The sequence below is a fragment of the Glossina fuscipes genome, unplaced genomic scaffold, assembly GCF_014805625.2.
Source record: "Glossina fuscipes isolate IAEA_lab_2018 unplaced genomic scaffold, Yale_Gfus_2 1, whole genome shotgun sequence".
Classification (NCBI taxonomy): Eukaryota; Metazoa; Arthropoda; class Insecta; order Diptera; family Glossinidae; genus Glossina; species Glossina fuscipes.
Genome location: NW_023998415.1, coordinates 43,342,435 through 43,365,528, shown reverse-complemented (window position 1 = coordinate 43,365,528; position 23,094 = coordinate 43,342,435). Strand labels below are relative to the sequence as shown.

Here is a 23,094-nt window from a genome sequence, read left to right as displayed (position 1 = left end):
ATGAGAACAAAATCGTGATAGACAAGGATGTCATACATAATTACATCACTATACAATATACATAAAACAGTGAAATGTGTTTTAGTTCAATTACTGTAGAGCGAAGCATGCATAAGAGTAAAATCTCAAATTATTTTTGCAAATAAATTCCTCCCACCAAAATCGGTTACTTCGCAACACATACATCACGCATTCAATTTTCCCAATATTTCATATATAAAAAATTTTTCAATATTGTTATTCAATGTATATATAATAAAGTGTAAAGAGATGGATGTCATTTATGAAACTGCATTTTTCTATGTTGTTGTGTTGGCATAATAATTCAGTAAGAAAATAGTTTGCAAGATTTTCGGTAAAAAATTATTGTCTTAGAAACAATGCACATTGTATATGTGCGTACGTGCCCAGCAAAAAGCAACTTAGAATGTGTGATTTTCCACTTAGCCTGATAAGCTTTACCGTACCTCACACACAGTATTCTACAGACCTGGCCCCCTTCCGATTACACGCTTATTCACGTCTATGCAATTGTTATGTTTAATGAGTAAGCGGTTCACAAGAGTTGAAGATGTTTCAAAAGTGAATCGATGGCTATTTCACCTCATAAAACTGCAAGTTTCTACGCGCGAGGGCATTCAGGGGAATCAAATTTATCAAAAAAACCGGAAGAAATTTATTTATAAACATTTTAATTATACTTTTGTGGGAAGAACACAGTCGCAGGAAATTGTTTTGATGCATTAAAATAAGCAAAACACTATTGCGACGCACGACGCATCACCATCCTACAATTATCCATATATTGATTCTACACTTAAAAGCGTTCTTTGAGAAGTAGTTGGAATTGTGGTCGGATTCGAAGCATTTTCAATAGGGGTCGTTGATCGGTCAGAATATGTCTGTGCACATTGAATGCAAGGAAATAAGGCAGACAGATAGGCAAATGGACAGATGGGCAGATCGACCGAGAAGCTTAAAATCAAATCAAAAACTGATTTTGAATCGATCGGTATAATAAAAGCTGAGTCTACCTCAAATCCCTCTGGATGTTGCATATATGTGCACAAGCGTAATATACCTTTGTACGAGAAGCAGTGTAAGGTGTAATAGTTTTGCAGATCTACCTATGGATGTACTGTGAAAATACTCAAAGCAATGCAATTATAGGCGTGTCCATTTCACTTTCAGTAGAAAGTTTTAAACTTATCTTTGCTAAGACCTCAAAGACAGAAGCATCGACGGAGTTAAATGATTTTCGCTATTGATCCAAAATATGCAGAGTTCACGAATGCTTCGTCAAACCTAACTCTCGATAGATTTTTTTACTAATTGCATCGGTTTATTAATTTATAAAATTTATTTAGCATATGAAGGAAAAAGGGTAAAAAGCAGTAGACAAAAAAATTTCGAGAAATATAATAAATGGAACAAAAGAATTTTTAATTCTAGTAATAATCTTTAATAAATGCTTTTTACAGCCATAGTGCAAGAATGTTTTCAACATTCAAGCGCACAGCATGCCGTATGCTGTTTGTATGTAAATTATCTCTATAAATAAGTTTAATTGTTGTACTTGCATGAAGAGGGCTCGTAATCTTCGACTACTATACCACACTGTACTCCCCTCCATTATCTGCATCTCGCCATCCCAAACTATGTTTTTTTCATTCTATCTACGTATTATTGGTCTATCCACCTCTCTCTCTCTCTCTCTCTCTCTCTCCCTCTCTTTCCCAATCATCCCATCAGCTTTCTATACTATTTCTTACTTTACTTTTCCCAGCTAAGACGTTTTTTATTTATTTAGTTTGTGTTTTTGTTTCTTGTTTTATACATTTCTGTTGAAAACATTAGTGTTACTGCTGTCCATGGTGGGTTGTTGGCCCATTGCAAAACGTTCTGCCTCTATGTCTAATGTCAAGCGAGAATTATTTCATGCCATATAAATTTTAGTTGAGAAAGAAAGAAAAACAGCAGTATTGCACAGTATAATAATATAGTAAATGCTTTAGTAAAACACTTCTATTGCAAATTTCTTTCCCTGAGCATATGTGCGCATAGCATGCCGGTATATGCTTGTGTTTGACTATCACATGCTAATTCTTAACCATGGCGTAGAATTATATTTACGTGTTTATATAACGCATACATGCACATTTTTATAGGTACAGAGTGCGATATATGCTCAACCACTAAGGATAGATAGCATGCTAACATGAATTAGTTTTTTTTTTTTTTCTATTCTTTTCTATTCTTTTTTTCAAATAAAATTTGCGCGCTTTGCTCTGCTTTCTGCTTGGCTCATGATAATTTGTAACGTTTTAATTTTCACATTTTATTGTTGCCAATTGCTATTGCAATTGTTGCTGTTCTTGTAACTAAATTATGACCATAATGTGTAATAAAATACATTAAGATAGCAACAAAATGATATACGCTCTAAAGTAAGGAACTTGGCGGTCTTAAAACGAATTATTATCATTATTATTATTGTTTCTCTTTAAGAAAGTGAAAAAAAATAAATAGAAATAAAAATAAGAATAAGAATAAAAAAAAAACGAAAGGCAATAATTAACAAGAGATAATAAAACTATAAGCACCCTATGATGAATCTTATGAAATGTTAACAAAAAAAGAGATCGTACGTCGCTTTCAAATCCAACACTAAATCCTATTCAAGTCCCCAATGTAAAAGCAAGACAAGATATGCTTACGTACCATCATATATCAAATGTATATCGGATCGAAATATCGCGTATATTTCAAATCCTTTTCGTATACAATTTTACAGCGTTTTTACTAAACTATATTAACAGCTTCGCAATACATGCATATGCGGAGTAGGAGTTGGATAACTGTGGGCGAGCTCCTTGCCCGCGGCACCTTTAACATGAAAACACCGAAGTTATGTAATGAATTAAAAGTTATGTGTCTCTCTGTCACTATAAACTACAAGTCTGAGATGACTTTGATTGTTAGTTTTTTAATTGTTATAGACGAGTAGACGACATATTCTCTACTCTACCTAAAGACTGAATCGAAAGAACCTCCAACAAGTTTCAAGCGGCTTTTTCTACTATAGAAAGAAGATGGCTAAAATAATTTGCTGAACCACTTGGTGTAGAGTGCATCTAATTCTCTTTTTACACGATAAATACATTCCCAAAGAATTCGTGTAAAAAAATCCATACAAACAAAAATGTATTGATTACAAGGGAAAATACTAGATTGGCTTCAGGCCCAAAAAAATAAAAAACCAACTGAAAAGCACAATAAACAATATAAGAGAATTGTTGTGCTTACGCACTTTAGTTCATTGAAAATATTCTAAAAAAAAAAAACATATATACACTATGCTTAATCTGGAGAATGCCACTCATGTACGCATATAATCGACTCAATATGCGTGAAAAATATAACACAAAGTTACATTGCATGTCTATGAGGCGTGAAAATGAAAAATTTCATGGAAATATTTAGAAAAAAAAAAAAAATTATCAGAAAAATTCATTAAAAAGATTCATAAGCAAAATTCATAGAATATTAAAAATCGTGTTAAAAAAAAAAAATTCGTGTAAAAAAAGAATTTTTTCTGTTTTTAACTTCTGTTAAAGCAGATTTCGTATTAAAAGAAACTCGTGTAAAAAGAGAATTAGATGTACTCATAAACTTTAACAACAGTTTCATATGATCTCTTACTGGACTTATTGCCACTAAGCAAAAGAATTTTTTTTTGTTTTGCAATCCAAACTTGTTTTTGCCCTTCGTTTTACTCAGTTAAGTTCCAAAACTTGGTTAACTTCTCCTAGTCATTATTGGAAGCTCTTTGAAAGCTTCCATTGATATGATTATGATATTGACGATTTCACGTACCTTAAAGCAACTGATTGCAATATTATCATATATTAGGCAGTTGAAAAAGCCGAGAGGTAGATACTAATATAGATAAGAAAACAAACGCTTATCGAGAAGAAGGAATTCTGGTGAGCGAGCATACAAAACATCTAATGAATAATTCAATTTACACAAAAACAAACAAACACGCGCTCACACACTTGGATGCTTGCGCACAATAAAATAATATTGAATAAAAGCAAGATGCTGGGAAAGTGATTCGCCCATACATCAGGTCGCTTCAATATTTTCATCCTAGACTGCAATATAGCGTTTATATTATGAATGAGAACATGGATTCCACTTAAAATCAGGCCAAAAAAAATTTTATGATTTCCTCGTATAACATATGCTCAAGTTAAGGATCAAAACAAACGAGTAAGAAAATTATATTCAGTCATGACGAAAGCTATTATACCTTAAAAAAAACTGAAAGAAAAAAAAAAAAACACAATTTTTCATACTCTATAATATTGAATAGGCGCAGCAGACTTTCTCTATTTTCAAAATTTATGTGTGTGGTGCGTACATTGTACCTCATCAGTAAGAAGCGAAAAACACGGAAAGCAAAGGTGTTCACTGTTTTTGTGGCATTGGCGTGTGGACATGTCCTTTGACCGGTTAAGATCATTTTCAAACTATTTTCCAAATTAATAGGCGGTATGTTCATTTTTGAGCATCACACGGTTTGGCAGACCGGACAGATGGACAAACGAAGGGACAGCATTTACGCTTAGTCGCGTTCCGAATTTGAAACTGTCCAAGACCTTACATACTTTATGGGGTTTTTTAGCCTTGCTTCTGCGCGTTCCAAAGCAGTTGAAAAAAAAAGTTATTTTGATACACTATAATACTAAGCAGGCGTGGTAGGAGTTTTCTACTTTTATAAAGGTACAGTATCGCCCTGAACACATTCGTTTTTAATTTTTGTAGGTTCATCTGCTACAGTTTATGAGTGATGAGCAAATAACCAATTTTTTATACCTTTAGAAATCGCAATTCTCAGGTTACGTAATACTATAGGAGTTCACTTCAACCGATTTCTCCTATTTTTAATATCAACTTAGATACAAGAACTTCCAATGTGTTTGCCAAATTTAAGGCTTGAGTTTTGCGTGGGCAGGATAACATTTGCAATAGACATTACACGGACGTATAGACGGACATGCTTAAATCGATCTAGAATTTGATCCTGATCAAGAGTATGTATACTTTGTTGGGTCTCTGAAGTTTTCTTCGACCAGTTGCAAATATTATGCAAAATATATACATTCATGATCCTTCGGCGATGGATGGGTATAATAAGGAAAGGGAAATATCAGCATATTGGATTTATTTTTCTGATTTTCTGGTACAAAAGTAGCAATCGATTGGACAATTTTACCGTTCGCATTACGAACAATGTGAAAGAAAAGAATAATATCGTATTGACACGCCACACCTGGAACATATAACTCATCATCTATATGAAATTGCAGAGACAATTAAAATCAAAAAATATTTGCTCCCAAGGAGCTTAAAGGCTGATAAGGTCTTAAATATCGCAAGGCCAATAGAGGAACGCATAAGCGAAAAAAGTAGGCAAACATTGTGAAATGGGCGTGAAGGTTAAAGCAAATCTCTAATACATTAACTTCAATATGATACCGTTTTTAGAGTAGAACGTGAAGAACTTTTCCATGCAACGATTTTTCCAAAAGTTTTTATAAAAACCAATTTTTTGTTTTTTTGTTTTTTGTTGTTGATGAAATTTTCATCTACATGATCGACTTGAATCTTTTATTTTAATTATACATGTAAGTGAGTGTACATAGCAAGTTTGTCTCTTTTAAAGGAGAAAATCATTTTTAAAAGCATCTTTCACGGAAGCAATTTATAACGAGAATTTGTTTAACACATATACAAAGACATATAGATGCATTTATGAAAATATAGCAGCGTCGAGAACTAGCCGAGTTGTCAGAATGGTTATGAGAAATTGTTATATAAAGATATGCATATTTATTTATTTATGCTTGCATGCCAAGCATTTACCAGACGTATAATAAAAAGCATCAAACCATAGAAGTAACTAGTATTTTTCAGAGTAGGCTGCCACAATATGTGCTGATGTTAGTTAAATAGTGAAGCCTATAGGCCAGGCCCAGGTTAGAAGAGCACAATGTCTGACAATGATAACAAATTGGTCATTTGACATTTAAATGTGTTAGATGCACATGTATATATATATATATATATATATATATGAGTATATGAGTGTATAAGCCAGTCATCCAGCACAAGCAGCATAAATTAAATGCCAAAGCAGCAGCAGCAGCAAAAGCAACAACAATTGTTGGAAACAACATTGAAAACAGTAGACAATGGATGTGTTCGTTTCCCGTCATGTATATATTAGTATGGATACGTGTATCTATGTGTATACATATCCATATATGTGTCTGTATACAGTGTACATGTGATGCATTGCTTGTGCTTGCGAGGAGTCACATTTATTTTATAGAGCAACATTTAAATAAATTACTTCAAAATTAAGGTGTTAAGGCTGGGTGGTTGGCTTGCTAACTAACTGACTCTGTTTCGACTCCAGCTAGTTTCAGAAGGTCTATAACTATAAAGACCATCGCTTTTTCCTTATTTTTTTTTTTTTTTTTCATTTATTTATTTATTTATTTTTTTCTTTTTTTTTTTCTTTTCTTAAAGTCTTGCATTTCACCTAACTGCAGCGAAATGAACGACATATTTACCAGAATACATACGCACATGCATATAAACATTTACATATATACGTATCGTAGTGTTTGGTGTTATGTACATATGTATGTATGTGTGTATGTATGTATGTGTGTATGTATGTGTGTGTGTGTGTGTGTGTTTGCGTTTGTGTGCACATAGTATACAATAATATGTTTGTATATTTTAAACAGTAAGATAAATTTGGTGCACATTCAAGGAGAATAAGAAGGCGTTTGCACAGACAACAACTCTTTTCTTTTTACCTTTTTATCTGTTACGTATATACGTCTGCGTGTGTGTGTGTGTGTGTGTGTGTGTGTTTGTTAGTGAGTGCGTTTGTGTATAATCATTAAAATATTTTGAATGACAGCACATTTATTCTCTAGCCCGTTGGGCGGGGCCTATTACTACACTACGGCTCTTATATATGCTAGAGTTTTATCATTTATATAAATTTAAATTGGGTGTAACTGGATTATTTAATACTTTTTTCAACAACAAAGCAACAAACTTGTATAAAGAAAAAACGAAGTGATTGCAAAATAACTTTATTGTTTCTTAGGTATGCGCAAGAAGTTTAATTTTTATTTTGTTTTTTTTTTTTCTTTTTTTTCGTTTTTGGTTTCTGTTTTCTGTCTATTGACATTTAATCTCGTGTGAAGATTATGAAATTTAAAACTGCATTAAAACTGCATGCAAATAAACAGAGCATAACATCTACAATGTCTACATGTATATACATATATTACTTTTTATAAATGTGCGTGGGTACACGTGTGTGCGAATGCGTTTTTTTTATTTATTTATTTCTTTTTGTTATATCTAAAAAAGAGAGAAAGCGCATTAAAAGCCTAAGGTCACTAAGGTAAGACTTGCAATCAAGTAAACTCTCTCACACATCTGATGGCAAATCTATTCGAACCGTTGTTAACTGACACATAGCTAGAATTGCCTGAGACATATTTCATATTAGATCATCGTGATCTTATCATGATCCCCGACCTACACCGATAACGCGTTCAGACCTACTCAGCGCAAGTATTATGGATTCATAGGCCTACTTCAAGCAACTGCAAAGAGAGAGCAATCCCACTATAGACAGCTCTTTGGAGCAATTTATTCCCTAATAAGAGCATCAGTTCTAGGTCTCCCATCATTGAATCGGAGGCACAGTGTGAACAAATGGTGTCAAAATCAATACGAAATCTATGTAGACAATGTCGAAAGTAATCGTGTATGTGCGTGTGTGTGTGTGTGTGTGTGTTCAAACACACAATCAAATATGTAGCACGCTTAGGTTATTTCTTAATGCAAAACAACATTATTTAATTCTCATGATTCATTACTTCATTCTTCCACTGACATACTGTCAGTATTTTTAGACTTATGTAATGCAAGAACATTAGGTGGTTGTCAACGAAAGTCTAAAAAACTTCATCACATCAATCTTTTATTTTTTTTTATTATTATTTTAAATTACATTAACCAGTTATGTAACCATATTGCCAGGATATCAAAGAGATTGCTTTTGTCCCAATATACATACACACACGCACTATCTGGATCTTCATCAGATTTCAAGACAATTATTGTGCTTGAAATGGTTGGCCTTGAGAAAAACTTAGTGTTACACGTCGCTTAATTAAAACGTTTAACACTCCTGTAGAATAATTTACTTAAAAAATTCAATTTACCGCCTTTCAAGCAATGTTATTAGCGGGTTATATTATTCTATTACACGTCCAGTATGGGATAACAAAAGTAGTAGACAAGTTATTGGCCATCGTATTAACTGAAGCATGTATTATGTCCGTCAATAAAAGACAACGAAAGCTGCTCCGAGCAAGAAAGTAAGGAAATACTTGTTGTACATGTTGACGTCTGTTTCCAATAAAAGCAGTAAGATATTGCTGCGGGATAGTCGTACCAATTTTAATTTAGAAAAATAACTATCGTCAACAGGAACAAAAAAAAAAAAAAAAAAAAAAACTTTTTTAAAAAATCCCGTTTTTTTTTTTTGTGATGATCCAAACCTGCTACGCGACACACCATTAACTGAAACAAATAGTCGTAGGGCGAATCTTTAACCTGATTCGCATAAGCAGTTGGGTATGTTACACAAATGCAAACAAATTACACGAATTACAAGATCAAAAAGGATATCAAAGACTCCAGCTAAGACGACTCATAATTCCTCATAAGGGGAAAAATATTTTTCTTTGAAATTTTCCTTTTTTACTTTCCTTAACGGTATCTTCCTCAAGAGTAATGCAAATCAGTAATTCAACGCCAACCTAACGTATCGATGACTTTTACAAAAGATCAGTTTGTCAGAATCTTACAATTTCCGCTAAGATGTCTCTGATCATCTGATTCAGTTTTTTCCTTGCAACATCTTTTTACGACTTGCAAGCAGTTGCTAGTTGGGTGAGCCCATAACAAATCTTGATTGTTGATTTTTTTCCCATTTCGAGAACACCCAAGTTATACCGCAGTTTTTATGCACAATAGTGAATAAATCGGTTTTGGACAACTTCGATGCCCTATTGAGTTGTACGAGAAAAATAGACTGAAGAGACTAGTCTTGATTTATTCTAAAAAATTAAATTATTTTAATGATTATGAAGCCGGATCAATTGGCCGATAGTATTAGAAGGCCTGCGAATGAAGCATTGCCCAGTATAAATATGTATGCAGACATAGTGATTAGTGATAGTGAGGCGTGTAAACAACGAAGGGAAGTGAGTAAGATCTAATCACACAAATGAAGGAAAATGAAAAAATCTTGTTCTCTCTCATGTATATTAAGTTTCTTATATTAACAAAAATAAATCGCGACAATATTTATTTAGTATATATATATGTATGTACAAATTCGATTAATTTTTAAAAATCCGAAACCAAATTCTCTCATTCGAATCATATCGATATTGAGCGTCGAATGAGAAAATTTCGTATCAGTTTCTCTCCTCATAGGCGAATCCTTTTCTCTTCTGTTTCTTAATTGAATGAGAAAAAGTTATATTCGCTTATGAGATTTTCTTAAAGATTTTCATTTTTATCATTTTTGCTTTTCTTTTTTTTTTGAATTTTAAGTTGCCTAATAATGTTTAATCTATTTTTTTTTTTTTTTTTTTTAAATATTTTAACTATTTTATATATTTAGAATTCTGCGTTCCTCTTTGTATAAAGCGCCAGATGGTATAAATTGTAATACCTCTCTTGGCTCAGCTTGTAACAAGGCGATGCGTTCCTTGGCAATGTTTTCAAGGCGTTGACGTTCGTTATCGACAATACGTATATATTCGAGCTTATTTTCCTGAGCGATTTCAGCTTGCTTTTCTTGTCTTACCTTAATTATGTTGCATAAATCCTTATCGAATTCTAGGCGCTCACGCCGCTGCTGCTCTTTTTGTTCTTTCTCGCGTTCTTCAATTTCGGCGTAGCGTTTTAAATGATTAATAGCAATAAATTGTTCTCGCCTTTTTTGCGCGTCTTGCTGCTCAGCCCGTTCGAAGCGTGCACGTTGCATTTCCTGACGTAAAGCTATCATTTGTTGCTGTTCTTTTTCCCGTGCCGCTTGCGATTGCCGATCTTCTTTAATTTTACTTTCTTCAATATGTAAGTTGAACAGTAATTCATTGCGTTGAATTTTCTCCATTTCCAATTCATATACATGCTGACCAAGTCGCTCGCTAATCGCAGAACGTTCTATTAATTTTTTTTTTCTTTCATCTCTGATTAATTGCTTCTCTTCTTCTTTATCGCGCAATAATTTCAAATAACGTCGATTCGTTTCAACGTCATCAAGTTTAGCTTGCATTTTTTGTAGAGCCCTACGCTCTAAAAACTCTTTAAGATGTTGACCGCAATCTTTAGCATATTGATCTATTTGTCGTCTCGCTTCCGCGTCATCTCGTTTAAGTTTTTCAATATCCTTTAATCGTTTCTCGCGTTCTTTCATAATTTCCTCCATCTCGAGCCGTCGCGCCAATTCCTTTCGCTTTATCTGCTCTAACAGTTGTTGACGTAACGCTGACTTTTTTAATTTTTCCTGCAATTCGGCTTCTTTTAGAAATTCCTCGTATTTGCGAAACTCTTCCCGGCAACGGAGAATCTCGTCACGATAAGCTTGACTTTCATGCTCTCGCATTTTTTGATTTGCGATTCGTTGATCATTCGACGTTTTCTGCAAATGGGCGTGCTTTATTTGCGCCAATAATTGACGTATTTCAACTTCGTTGCGTTGCTGTCTAATTCTCTCGCGTTCTCGTAAAAAGCGTTCATGTTCGAGACCGTTCAATTCAGTGCAAATATCAAGATCATGCTGCCTGCGCACGCTATCAGCATTCTCAGTTGTCAAAAGTATTTCATGATCGCGAATGGCCTTGACACTTGAGTTTTGATTTAAAACCGTTTTCAAGAAAAATAAATTCCTTTTATTAGTTTCTCGACGTGCTTCATCCGTCAGCCGCCAAAGATTTTCTCGAAACATTCTCGAAATATTATCGAACCGATTGCGCGCAAACGATACAAATTTCTTTATATATTTCTGTATATATATATATATACATATATATATATTTATATATGTATGTATTTTATTCTTTTAATATATATATGTGTATATGTATAAACACGTAAATAATATAGCAAAATACGATTAACTTAAAAAACTGCTTTAAAAATTCATAAATTTTCCTATTTCCCTATGGTACGCGGAAAATATATTAATTAATATTAAGAAACACAAGACAACGAACACAACACTAATAATCGTTTGACATGAAACATTTTTACATTTTTTATTCAATTAATTATCAACATTTAAATGTCATACATAAAGCATTGTTTCAAGATTTTTTAATCAAATATTTTTAAGGTTCATTTTTATAGCTTTTTTCTCTTTTCTTTCTATACACTGGCTTACGCACGCCTTACACACTTACATGTAAATTCATTTTCTTCTTTTCTGTTTTTCATTTTATCATACAAACGTGATCGCGTTATAAATTTTCTGAAAATCAACAAATTTTGAAAATATGCTTAAGAGCAATATTGAGCAACTACTCGCCCATTGACTATTGTAAATAGATCAATAAAATATTCGATATAATGAATTCGAAAAAAGTGAGAGCTGTTGCTCAACACATCAATGAGATCAATGAATTTATCTTAATTTTAATGAGAAACGAATTAAAATATTACGCCCCCGTACTAAACACGTTACATTAATTCGCTTAAAACACACTTTGCTTATTCATATAACAACTTTTCCAACATTGAGATACAATTGAAAAAATTGATGCGACGCGAGGCGTTCGTCTCTGAGACGGAACAAAAAAAAAAAACTTCGCTGCAATAACTGTCGCCTGCGGTTTGAACACGAAAAACCAACAGACCAGATAGACAGGCGGACAGACAAGCTAAGAATCAAAAAGTGAATTGCAATAAAAGATGAATCTATCTGGATGCTACATATATCCGCGCAAACTGAATATGCCCTTGCACCATAAGTGATGTAGAGTGATAGAAAACGTGTAACAATTTTAAGGTATCAGTATTGGGACTGCATATACGGAATATATATGGAATTTTCTTTTTTATTCATACTTGCTTTAAATTTGTAGGGTAAATTTATTTTTGCATAACTTACGCGGCTAACTTCTCAGTTTTTGTAATTTTACCAAGACTAATAAAAAAAAGGCAAAGTGCATCTGTCGTCTTCTAGACAACACATGAGATTATATTCATATTTGCAAGTGCTTTCTATGCTCAGTATTCAGACAATTAATTAACTATTGCAGCGAATTGTTATTTATTTTAATTAAACACAATAAGTAAAACGTAAGAAATGAGTGAAAGGAAAACTTGACTTATTTTTTTTGATTTCCATATATAAAATCTTGGAATCCTGATGCATTGGATGGATATTAGTTTGTAAAAAAACTATATATATATATATATAATGAGGCATATTGTAGCGGCATAAAGATTCAATGAATTTTTCATATACGTACATAGCTCCTCTGCACATATCGCCAGGTATGCGCACGTAAATAGAATTCATATGGATTTTTTGTATACATATACATATAAACAGACACTTAAGTGCGTGTGAGTACTCTTACTCATGTGATTTATTATCAACATTTTATATATGTTTTGTTATGCTTGCATATGTAAATACCGCTTGCAATGGCAGACTGTAAGCTTCATCCTCTCTTCGAGTGCGCACATATGCGTATATGTGTAGGCAGACTACTTACATAACAGAAAAATACCGGCAATTGAGTGAAGTGTAGTGGTAAATGTTGGTTCAGCCCGTTACATGTTACATTTTAATGAGTTTGCCAATGTGTTTTTTTTTTATTATTATTTTTGTTTTTTTTTTTTTTTTTTCTTATTTTCTTTTCTTCTCTTCTCTTCTCTTCTCTTCTCTTCGCTGTTTTTTTTTTTTTTTGTTTATGTTAAATATACATATATGTGTTCACTTATATAAGAGCATGTGTATATATTCATTGTATTCATTTATTCTTATATACAAATATTTTAATGTTTGGTTTTTTACGGCTATGATTTTATTTGTTTTATTATTGTGCGTTACTTAAACGCCCGCACGACCACCGAACGCCGTCAGCATGTTTAAAAAAAAAAAAACAAAATTATTCCATCACATTTCAACTGTAATTTATAATGATATTTTATACGGAAGTTTAAATGAAATGTACGAGAGAGATATTTGTATACATATGTGTAAATGTGTAAATGGAGAGCTGTTGTATGTAACCACTTCCACACTACTAAAATGATTGTTATGTTAATTTTTATTTTATTTTATTATTATTATTATTATTTATTGTTAAACTTTTCTACACTTTAGTTAACTGAAGGTTAAAAGCCTTAAATAATGGGAAATGCATTCTCGACAAAAAAACAAAAAACAAAAACAAAATTACGAAATTAATTTAATTACATAAATGAATTTTATTCAAAAATTCAATTTGGATCAACATTTTCTTTACAATTTTGATGAAAAACCGAAGAATTTTGAAAAAGAAAGCAAATGTAGTTAAGAATAGAAGAATAGAAGAATAGAGATTATTTATAATCTCTCGAAAATCCTAGTTCAGAGATTTTCATACGCATACGTTAAGTTAGTCAAAATAAAATAATTGAGAGTCAGTCATCAGTGTTTTTGTTAGGTTTATTAACATTTGCGTGCCCCAGATACATTCACTTTCCTCTTCTGCTTGTACGTAAGGATTATTTTCAGCTTAGGCTCCAAGCCTATCACAATTGTATGAAAACAATTTTTTAACAGTTTTTTGTTGTTTTTTTTTTTGCGTTTTTAGCTTAGAGACGAAACCTCGTAATGAAAATGAAAAGATTATTTACATACATATATATATATATATATATGTATAAATATGAATTTCTTAATAGAAAATTTATTAGAAGAAGCAAATCCTTAAAGTATGCATGCATGAGATTGATATCCATTTGTTTACCTATGCGTCCTTCCTTCCTTTCTGTTACCCAGAAAACGGAAATCTGTGTATAGATTATTGAGCTATGTTTATAGATTAAGTTTACAAATAGACGCAAAACTTCGATTCCATAGCTATCCATGTTAAAGTTTTGGCCGATTCGCATCAGCTCTAAACGAAATGTTATGTCATTTAGATTTAGATTTATATACTTTCTTGAGACAGATCTTCCATCTAACATACTAACATTCGCTCCATATATCTCATATTTTGGCAAGTATATCTTTTTGATTTGTTTTCTTTTTTTTTTAAAGTCTTTCTTTTTACGAAGTATTTCCCTGAAACCAAACATAAAGCATAAAATTCTTACTTCCTTTCAGTTAAAAATCCTCTAAGGTATGTGTGTGTGTGTGCGCGTGTGTGTGTTTGTATGTGTTAAAAGTTTATCAATATATTATATATATAGAAATTGTATATGTATGTAGAAGTTTTTCACGAAAACTTCCTCGGAAATTAATTCAATTAATATCAGTTCTCTCAGTTAGGTTTTTAAACTGCTTGACCCATTCGTTGCCAAGCAAATTTACACCGTCTTGCCCCGCGTGTCAAGATTTTATAATATCAATTTAAGCTTGTAGCGCACAAACTACGAGATATCACGCAGCCGGCATTTTAAGCTTAATGTGAGGTCTCTCGCAGCTGCCAATAGATAGGTTAACTGTTAATGACCATAAAGATTAAGACATTGTCCTATTAAACTATTGCAATAAGGACTCTCTGTACAATTTGCATGATTTCTACAGACTATGGCTAATTAAAGATTGAAAACGAAAGGAAAGTCCAAGCGGTCTTCTACTACATGAAGACACTATTACCCAAAATAAATGTTATAGTCCACGCCAAGAATGCAAAGGTCCGTAACAAAAGGAAAAGTTTGTGGCTATTATTTTTTACAAAAGACACACATCCATATGAATACGACTATGAATATGAATATAATAATGTACGTGTTTATCTCAACAGCCTTCACATTATTAAACGATTAATATCGATCAATAATTCCCAAGACTAGGAACAAGAAAATTTATATTTATTCATCAGCATGCACTGCTTTAAGCATGATACCACGCTTATTCCAAAACTATTATTCTGAAATTTCAACGATTTTTTTATAGAACGATTTGTCAGTGTAGTCATTTCATCATTTCGCTGAAGCTTCCTTTCAACATTGGATGGGGCTCTAATTCGAATTTCAATTCATGTCATTTTGCAATAGTAGTCATTTATCTATCCACTCGATAATTGATCACTTTGATCCGCTGTGAGCAGAAACTGTATTCATTTAAAAAAAAAAAAATACTTCCTCTGTGGCTGTCAGCTTTCGACGTCAGTTGCCGCTTACATATTCACTTTTCGATAATCGAATGTAAATTTCAGAATTTTTTGTACGCCTTCCGACATAGCCTATCCTATCCTTTTACGCATCCAGTGCTTTCTGTGCACTTAGAATCAACAAACAAGAAACAAATTGCTGCGTCCAAAGATGAATAGCTTTCGCAATACCGTTTTACGCGAACGCTAAGTTGGAAAGATGCTGTTTTTCCTCTCAAGAAGCAATCTTCAATCCAGATATCAATCGAATTTCGGCATACGTTGTTTGAATGATGGCATTTTCTAAAAAAAACATTTTTAGTTTTAGTAGTAGAGACGATATTTATGTGTCAGTCCCGACAATTATTGATTGATGTGTTAAAACGACTAATGGCACAGGAACGACCCAAAAGCAACATAACCACTTAAACACAATATTGCCCAATATTTGTTGGGTTAATAGATTTTGCATTCAAACAAATACGAGTTAACGACTTATATATATATATATATATATATATGAATTATGTATATAAGTGTCTTTACTATACTTGAACACTGTTAACTTTATCAAATATAATCATAAATCATAGTTTATATTATATGTGGCGTATGTGTATATGCACTGTCTTTAGGTACACATGTATTTATAAATAAATTAACCGTAAATTTACTTTCATTTGATCAAAAAAATATTTCTTGGACATTAAAGCGTATTTTACGATATTATTATGGTTTTTCCCGTTGTTGTTCAACATAAAGTGAAATGTTTCGCATTTAAAAGCCTTATCATACCATATTACAAATTGTGACTAACAGGATATATGACATAACATGTATAACATAAATATATATGTAATAATTTAAAATATAATTTGGAATAACTTTTATAATAATGCTACCGTGTAAGGCCGTGACACTCATTTGTTAGTTTATAAAGTGCTCGTATTCGTGATCAACGTATTTAATATTTGATCTATAAAGTTGAAGTTTTTCTAAAATATCAATATTTCATCTGAAAAAAAGTACACATAATAAGGTTATATGTAAATCTCGTCAAAATTTCAACGCATACATCCGAACGCTGAAGGCAGTGAGTGTAACAGCCCGAAAATATGCGTTCATCCTTTGCTTTATAAGTTTAATACAAATAAAAAGGTTTTTATTTGAAAAAAAATCCCTTAATGAAAGTTAGCGAAAGGTATTGGTAAACGATCGGGTGAACTGTGCTTTTCAAAAAGTCGTAAAAAACTTGTAGAAAACTTGTCGTATACTACGATCATTACGATTTCCATGGTATATGCTCTTTATACCCTTTAGATATTCGTAGTAATTTGAACGAAATCGTCAAATTTTTAGAATCCCGTCTCGTGTAAACTAATTTTCGGTATCCAAATTTGAAACAGATCAACTTATTTCTTGGACCTCAATCCTAAATAAGATTTCTCAGGAGGAAAATCAGTCTTTAGCATTTTATGACGACTTTTATTGGAAAAGAAATCCAAATTTTGCTAGATTTGAATTAAATCAGTTAAAGTTTTCAGCTTGCTAGCCTTTACATAGGAATAAAATGAATAAAGAAATGCATAAATCAAAGTGATGTAGATGTACTTCCTACTCGACTTATTCCGTCTAATAATATTTTAACCTATTAACTATTGCCTGCGTTTACTCTCTGATCAATTGTACATATACTCAAAATTGATTTCAAAAATTAAATTAAATTAAATCTTTACAACAAACGGATAGATGAATAGAAAATTTCTAAAGCACCGTAGCATCGAATGCTTATAGGCAAGTATAGAGAAGAAGAGAACTATAAAACGCATTCACGTGTTATATCGTTATGAAGTACGAAGCAGTAAGAGCTCGGTAGAAAAGTAGCTTTTTTAAAAGGATAACGCTAACGAATTGATTGAGACTACCATTGTATATGTCTTTGTCCATTCTTGTTCTTGTTTTTTTTTTTGCGCTGAGCTTCTATACATAAAATTCACTGCAATGTTCCGCTAACGTAATTACTTAATCCACTAATGAAAACCTAAATGAATCAAAAAGCACTCATTTCTAACAAAAGGACCGAACAAAATTAAAAATAAAAAAAAAAGAATAAAAACAAAAAAAAAAAAAACAAATACAATTTTATATAAACTAAATAATTCGCAAAGTACGAAACAACGAAACCCTTTAAATACCACGATGTAATCAATTAAAAGTTCATTTAGGTGAGTTTGCTGTTATTCAAGAAAACTCTTAACCTACTGCAAATTGGGAATTTTTTCCTTGGCTTTCATTTAATTGTAAAAACATTGCAAAGCAAAGAAAATAGAAAATGTTTGCTTTAATTTCAAATGTAAACAAAAACAAAAACAGAAAACAAATATAGAAATACAATTAATTTAATTTAGTTATATAATAACGCAATAGAGCTGTTAACACCATCAACAAAAAGCGCTCTTGTTTACGTTGTTGTTGCTCTTGTTGTTGTTGTTGTTAGCAACATCGATAAGAGTATACCCACAATGCTAGGCTGTTCATGACTTATATTACATTTGTTCTTATAATTTAAACATATAACCAATCTGTCTGTCTATCTGTCTGTCTATGTGTCTGTCTTCAACTCTGATTATATATAAAAATTAATTTAAAAAAAAACAAAATATATTAAGAATTAATCGGCATAAAATTCTATTAAGAGTAGATTACCTAACACGTCTACAGTGACGGCGACGAATAAAAGCAGTATATAAAAAAAAAACTTAACACATTCAACGAACATTATATAACTTAATAATTTTAATTGAAATTTGACGACTATAATGAAAATCATTCTTTAACATCTGGTAGTAAAAATTATGATTTTTTAATAAAATTTATGGCATTTTTAGATTAACTTCTGGAATTTTTTATTCGTTAAGAAAAGATTTTAAAATACTGCTTGATCGTTAACGTCAGTAAAGAAGTTTGAGATGTGCATTTTTAGGACCGTATAAAATAATGACGCACCCATCAATAATATGTATTTGTCTTTTCACTTTCCAATACTTGTCAGTCCGTATGTCTATATGTCATGAAAATTACCATAACAACTCCAAAAAGTTTGCTTAGCAAAACCTATTTGATCTAAAATTTCTTTCACTTATCGTATTGTTTTAAAATGCATTATATCGATTATAGGATTCGCTCACAATTAACTAAAAATTGATAATTTAGAACTTTTTCGCAAATTATCGGCTAAAAGTTTCGTTAGTCGTGATTTGCGTAATTATCTTCGAAGTGAATTCGCCTGAGTGGTCGAGTAGGCAAGAGTCTCGTCTCAATGCAACTCAATGCTCGTCGGTTCAAATCTTAAGTGCGGTAGAGTTTTTAATAAAACCGAAAGCTTTACAAGCTAGTCTTAGAATTTATTCTCTGACTAAATTTATAATAATAATAATAATAATAATAATATCTCTGAAGTGCGGTAAAACTATTTCAATGTATTATATATGTTATGGTAGATATTGAAAAATTCGTTATAAACCTTATGCAATGTATTTTGTTGGTTTGGTTTTTCATATATATGTAAATGTTCATATTCGGACAAGCTCTTATCCATCCAAAGTATTTGTTTTGGAAATTAAATGCATTGGTCTGACCGAATCGGCCTACTTCGCTCATATATATATATATTAATATAATGTAAATGTAGTAGAACAAAAAAATGTATATATATATATATGTAAGTGTAGTAAACACTTGTTAAAGCATTATATATAGCTGGAGATTTCCATCTATCTCTTCCCTCTCTTACGTTCATTATGTTAAAGCGCGCATTTTTCATTTCATTTAAATAATATTTTCAGCGTAAATGAAAAGAAATGGTAAACTTTAATGAATTAAGCGAGTATTTTCCTATTTTGCTTGTGCTTTTCAAATGACTTTTTAATAAACTGCAATGGAAATGCCTGTGCATATGCAGCCATTAGAGACCTTATACGGTTAAATGGTGTAGTGGCTAGTAGCACGATTGGGTGAAAAGAGTCAAATAAAATGAAGTAAAACAAAACTTTACAACAACGAATTGCCATAAACAGTTTAACAAAGCAAAGTGAAAACGTAGCGTTTGTAAAAGAAAGATAGCGAAAAAAAAAAAAAAAAAAAATATAAAAAAATCGCACTTAAAAAAAAAAAAGGGCATGCAAACACTATAATTCCCTCACTATTTTTAAACCCTTCCTCCCCTTATCTATCTCGCACTTTCCTTTCACTAGGCGGCACTCTTTTGCTTATAAAGTAGAAATTTAGTTAAAAGTTTTAACTCTCTAAGTCTCTATTACAGACGTGTAGTAAAATGTTTTGTTTAGAGTTTATCGCATGTTCATCTATTAAAAAGAAAAAAACTCAAAATTAAAATACCAAAAATACTTTCACAATTCCCCCTTGATTTTGACTATATACATGTATATATATATATTTATATATGTATATGATGGACGATAGAAAGCAAAGGCGGGTGCTAAATACTCGTTATATTAAATCAGAAAAAATAATAAAAAAACAAGAAAAAAAAAAGAAGAAATAAACTATAATATGAAAAGTATAATAGAAAAAAAAATATGCAAAAATTTTTATTCAAATTTTCTTTCTGTTTCAAGTAATTTGCCAATAAAAAATTGAAAAAAAAAAAAAAAATTATATATATATATATATCTACTCTACAAGCTTGATGAGTTTAGTTTACTTTATAATATTAGTTTTCAAATAATCTCTGACTTTGTTGGAGTTGCTTTCTCTCTCTCTCTCTCTCTCTCCCTCTCTTTCTCTCTCTCTTTCACTATCTATCTCTCTCTCCGCCCTCCCCTGCACTTTTTTCTGCTTTTGTTTTACACTGTGCATTTTCTTCTTCGCATGCAAATTGGTAAAGCAATTCACAAATCAAACGATATCGATTGCCACCCCATCATACCATAACAACTTTAACTTCGTCCTCTCGATATGCACATAAATTCTGCGTTGCCCAGTCCTGCCCGGCCAGCTTTGCCCTGGCTTACCGTATTATTATCCTACTATCATTTGTTATCTGCAACGGCAAGTGTTTCTGTTGTTGCCACAGTTTAATAATATCTAGCCAACCGTTCACCATCAACATCTGCTACCATTGCCACGGTGATGCCGTTAGACCCTGATATCAGTACTGTTTGGCTCTGCAAAAATAAACTTTAAGCTTCGTTCATTTGGTAACAAGTGCAACAAAAATATCTCTATGTATACTTTTTTCTCGTTTTCCAATTTTTTATTTTTTTTTTTTAATATTTTTTTTTATATTTTTTTACTGCACACAGTTCACGGAATTGCAAATCTATTGCTATAAAAGTGAAAGAAAAAATGAAAAAATTTAACGAAGCATAAATTTGATCAGAATGATAGCGAAAAATAATCATAAGTAGTTGTCTAAAGTTTGAATGCATGATGGATATAGTTTAGTTATGGATACGCCACGTTTGAAGTGCTGTCTATATGAAAGGGGCATTAAATAAATAAAATAAAAAATAAATTGAAGTATGTAAGTTTAAAATTGGTTTCAAGCAATTTTATTAACAGAAACACGCACCAAAAGGTTTCGCGTTTATTAAAATTTGATTTTTAAATATTCTATATATATGTATATATATATATTTATATATATATATCTATAATCAGCAGTTAAGTCTACAAAAAATAAATGCAAATGATAAATTATTCTTTCGGTTATCCTTTATTAATCATTGGATAAATAATTCTATCTAATCTAAATAGACTCAGAATATTACAATAGAATTGAAACTGATTAGCCTCCTCACCTTTATATTTATATCCCGTTTACGATAATTAATTTATGTTAACAAAAAAAAACAACAACAAAAATTGTAAGCCTTCGAAAAACTTTCAAAATTATGCAAAAGGCTGCAGAATCTCTACTTTCGATTGTCGCTGTAATGAGGTCATTACAGGATCTGAAGACAGGAACATAAGCTTTTTGCGTCCCTCCTATGTCCATTGAATAAATTCTCTTTTTATCTCTGATATATTAAAGACTAAAAATTTTCCAACTTGAATCATTTTAAATTGAAAAAATATTTCCAAGTCAGTGGAGTGGAAGAGAGACGAACGAGTCAAAAACAAAACAAAATAGAAGACAACAACTTTTAACAAACTCAAGAATCACAAAATTATTAATGAAATATTTAACTTAAATAGCAAGAAAAATATATGATGAAATAAATCACACTATTAATGCATTTGAGCATCTTGGAGAAACTTTGGCGTATCCATGATAGCATTTGAAATACATATATATATAAAATGGGATAAATCGAGAAATTTTGCATGATTTAGGGCCAATGATGGCAAGCAAACGATTCGTATTTTCAATAGTCTGTAATTCTCTTTTAAATAAAATTCTGTTTGCAGCATTTGCAAGACAGGTTTGTCGTGTCGTTTGATTATGTATAATGGGCCTTATACGCCCCATATATATACTTGATGGAATATTCCTTTTTCTTATAATATATTTCTACAATAATAATACAGCCCTTGCTATAGTAATGTAATCGTTATCTATATAAAAGATGACTTGCAGGCCTTACCATACAATCTAGTTTAGATAATTGAACACAAGGTTAGACTGAAAGATGAAAGATGACAGATGAAAGATGAAAGAGAAAAAAAATAAACTTTACGTAAATAAATAAATAAATAAAGGAACACACATGTGTACGCAGTAAACAATAATAAGCGGATTAACGTAAAGAGAATTCGTAAGGAAAAAAAGGGAATCAATAAATTCAAGTCACACCACTCGAGCACATTGTGCATTAGCTGCACAAGGCTTAAGTTAAAGGGCACAAGGGTTCCTAGATTTGAAAAATTGAAACTCCTCTATACTCACTTACATATAATATAAACTAAATAAGAGAAAGATATAGCGAGACGATGGCCGCAGCCTAATAGTGGTATGCATAATCGCTAAGTCTTCGCCGATTGAGCAATCGCTATCAAGGACGACGTGTACTCTAACCGACTTGAAGCTTGAATCGACGAACATTGAGTTGATGCTTATAACTTTTACTTTGATCATTATAGCGATCGATTTAGAAACATTTTTTCAATCGATTTCTCGCCCCGTTATCTGCCCATTCATTTTCATGTTCAAACTTTGTACAATATTTTGATGCAATTAAGTGCAATAGAGGAAACGCTGTTGACGAACATTCTCTCTGCAAAATTGATTTAAAATTGTTCCATAAAAGTAACTGAACATAAGACTTAATTGTACCAGATTTGAACAAAGTGGTGCGCTTCTTTAGACCACAGCCCGTACAAAGATGGTCATGAAAGGTATCGCAAGAATATCGACTTTTTATAACGAAAATATATAATAAGAATAAGAAGATCTTTGAAGAGAAAATTAAATTTTAACCACCTGCATATACATCGTAGACCCGGTCCAATATGAAGGCATTTGTAGAAATTTTTACCTTTACATTGAAGAGGAAATGTAATTTTTGATATTTTCTCGCGAAAGTCAACAAAGACTAATTATAAAGCGAAGCAGTGTAAAGTATTTAAAGCTCAGTCC

General features: G+C 31.7%; 2 protein-coding genes across 11 annotated transcripts in view; one reads left to right on the top strand and one right to left on the bottom strand.

Annotated features, from left to right (window-relative positions):
* The window catches only part of LOC119631675, a 174,575-nt gene that overhangs the window by 97,060 nt on the left and 54,421 nt on the right, over positions 1-23,094 (top strand). The gene's annotated exons all lie outside the window — the stretch shown is intronic.
* LOC119644960 (trichohyalin-like) lies at positions 9,788-11,128 on the bottom strand. Its single transcript, XM_038044703.1, has one exon. The coding sequence runs from the start codon at positions 11,126-11,128 to the stop codon at positions 9,788-9,790; it is 1,341 nt and encodes a 446-aa protein (XP_037900631.1).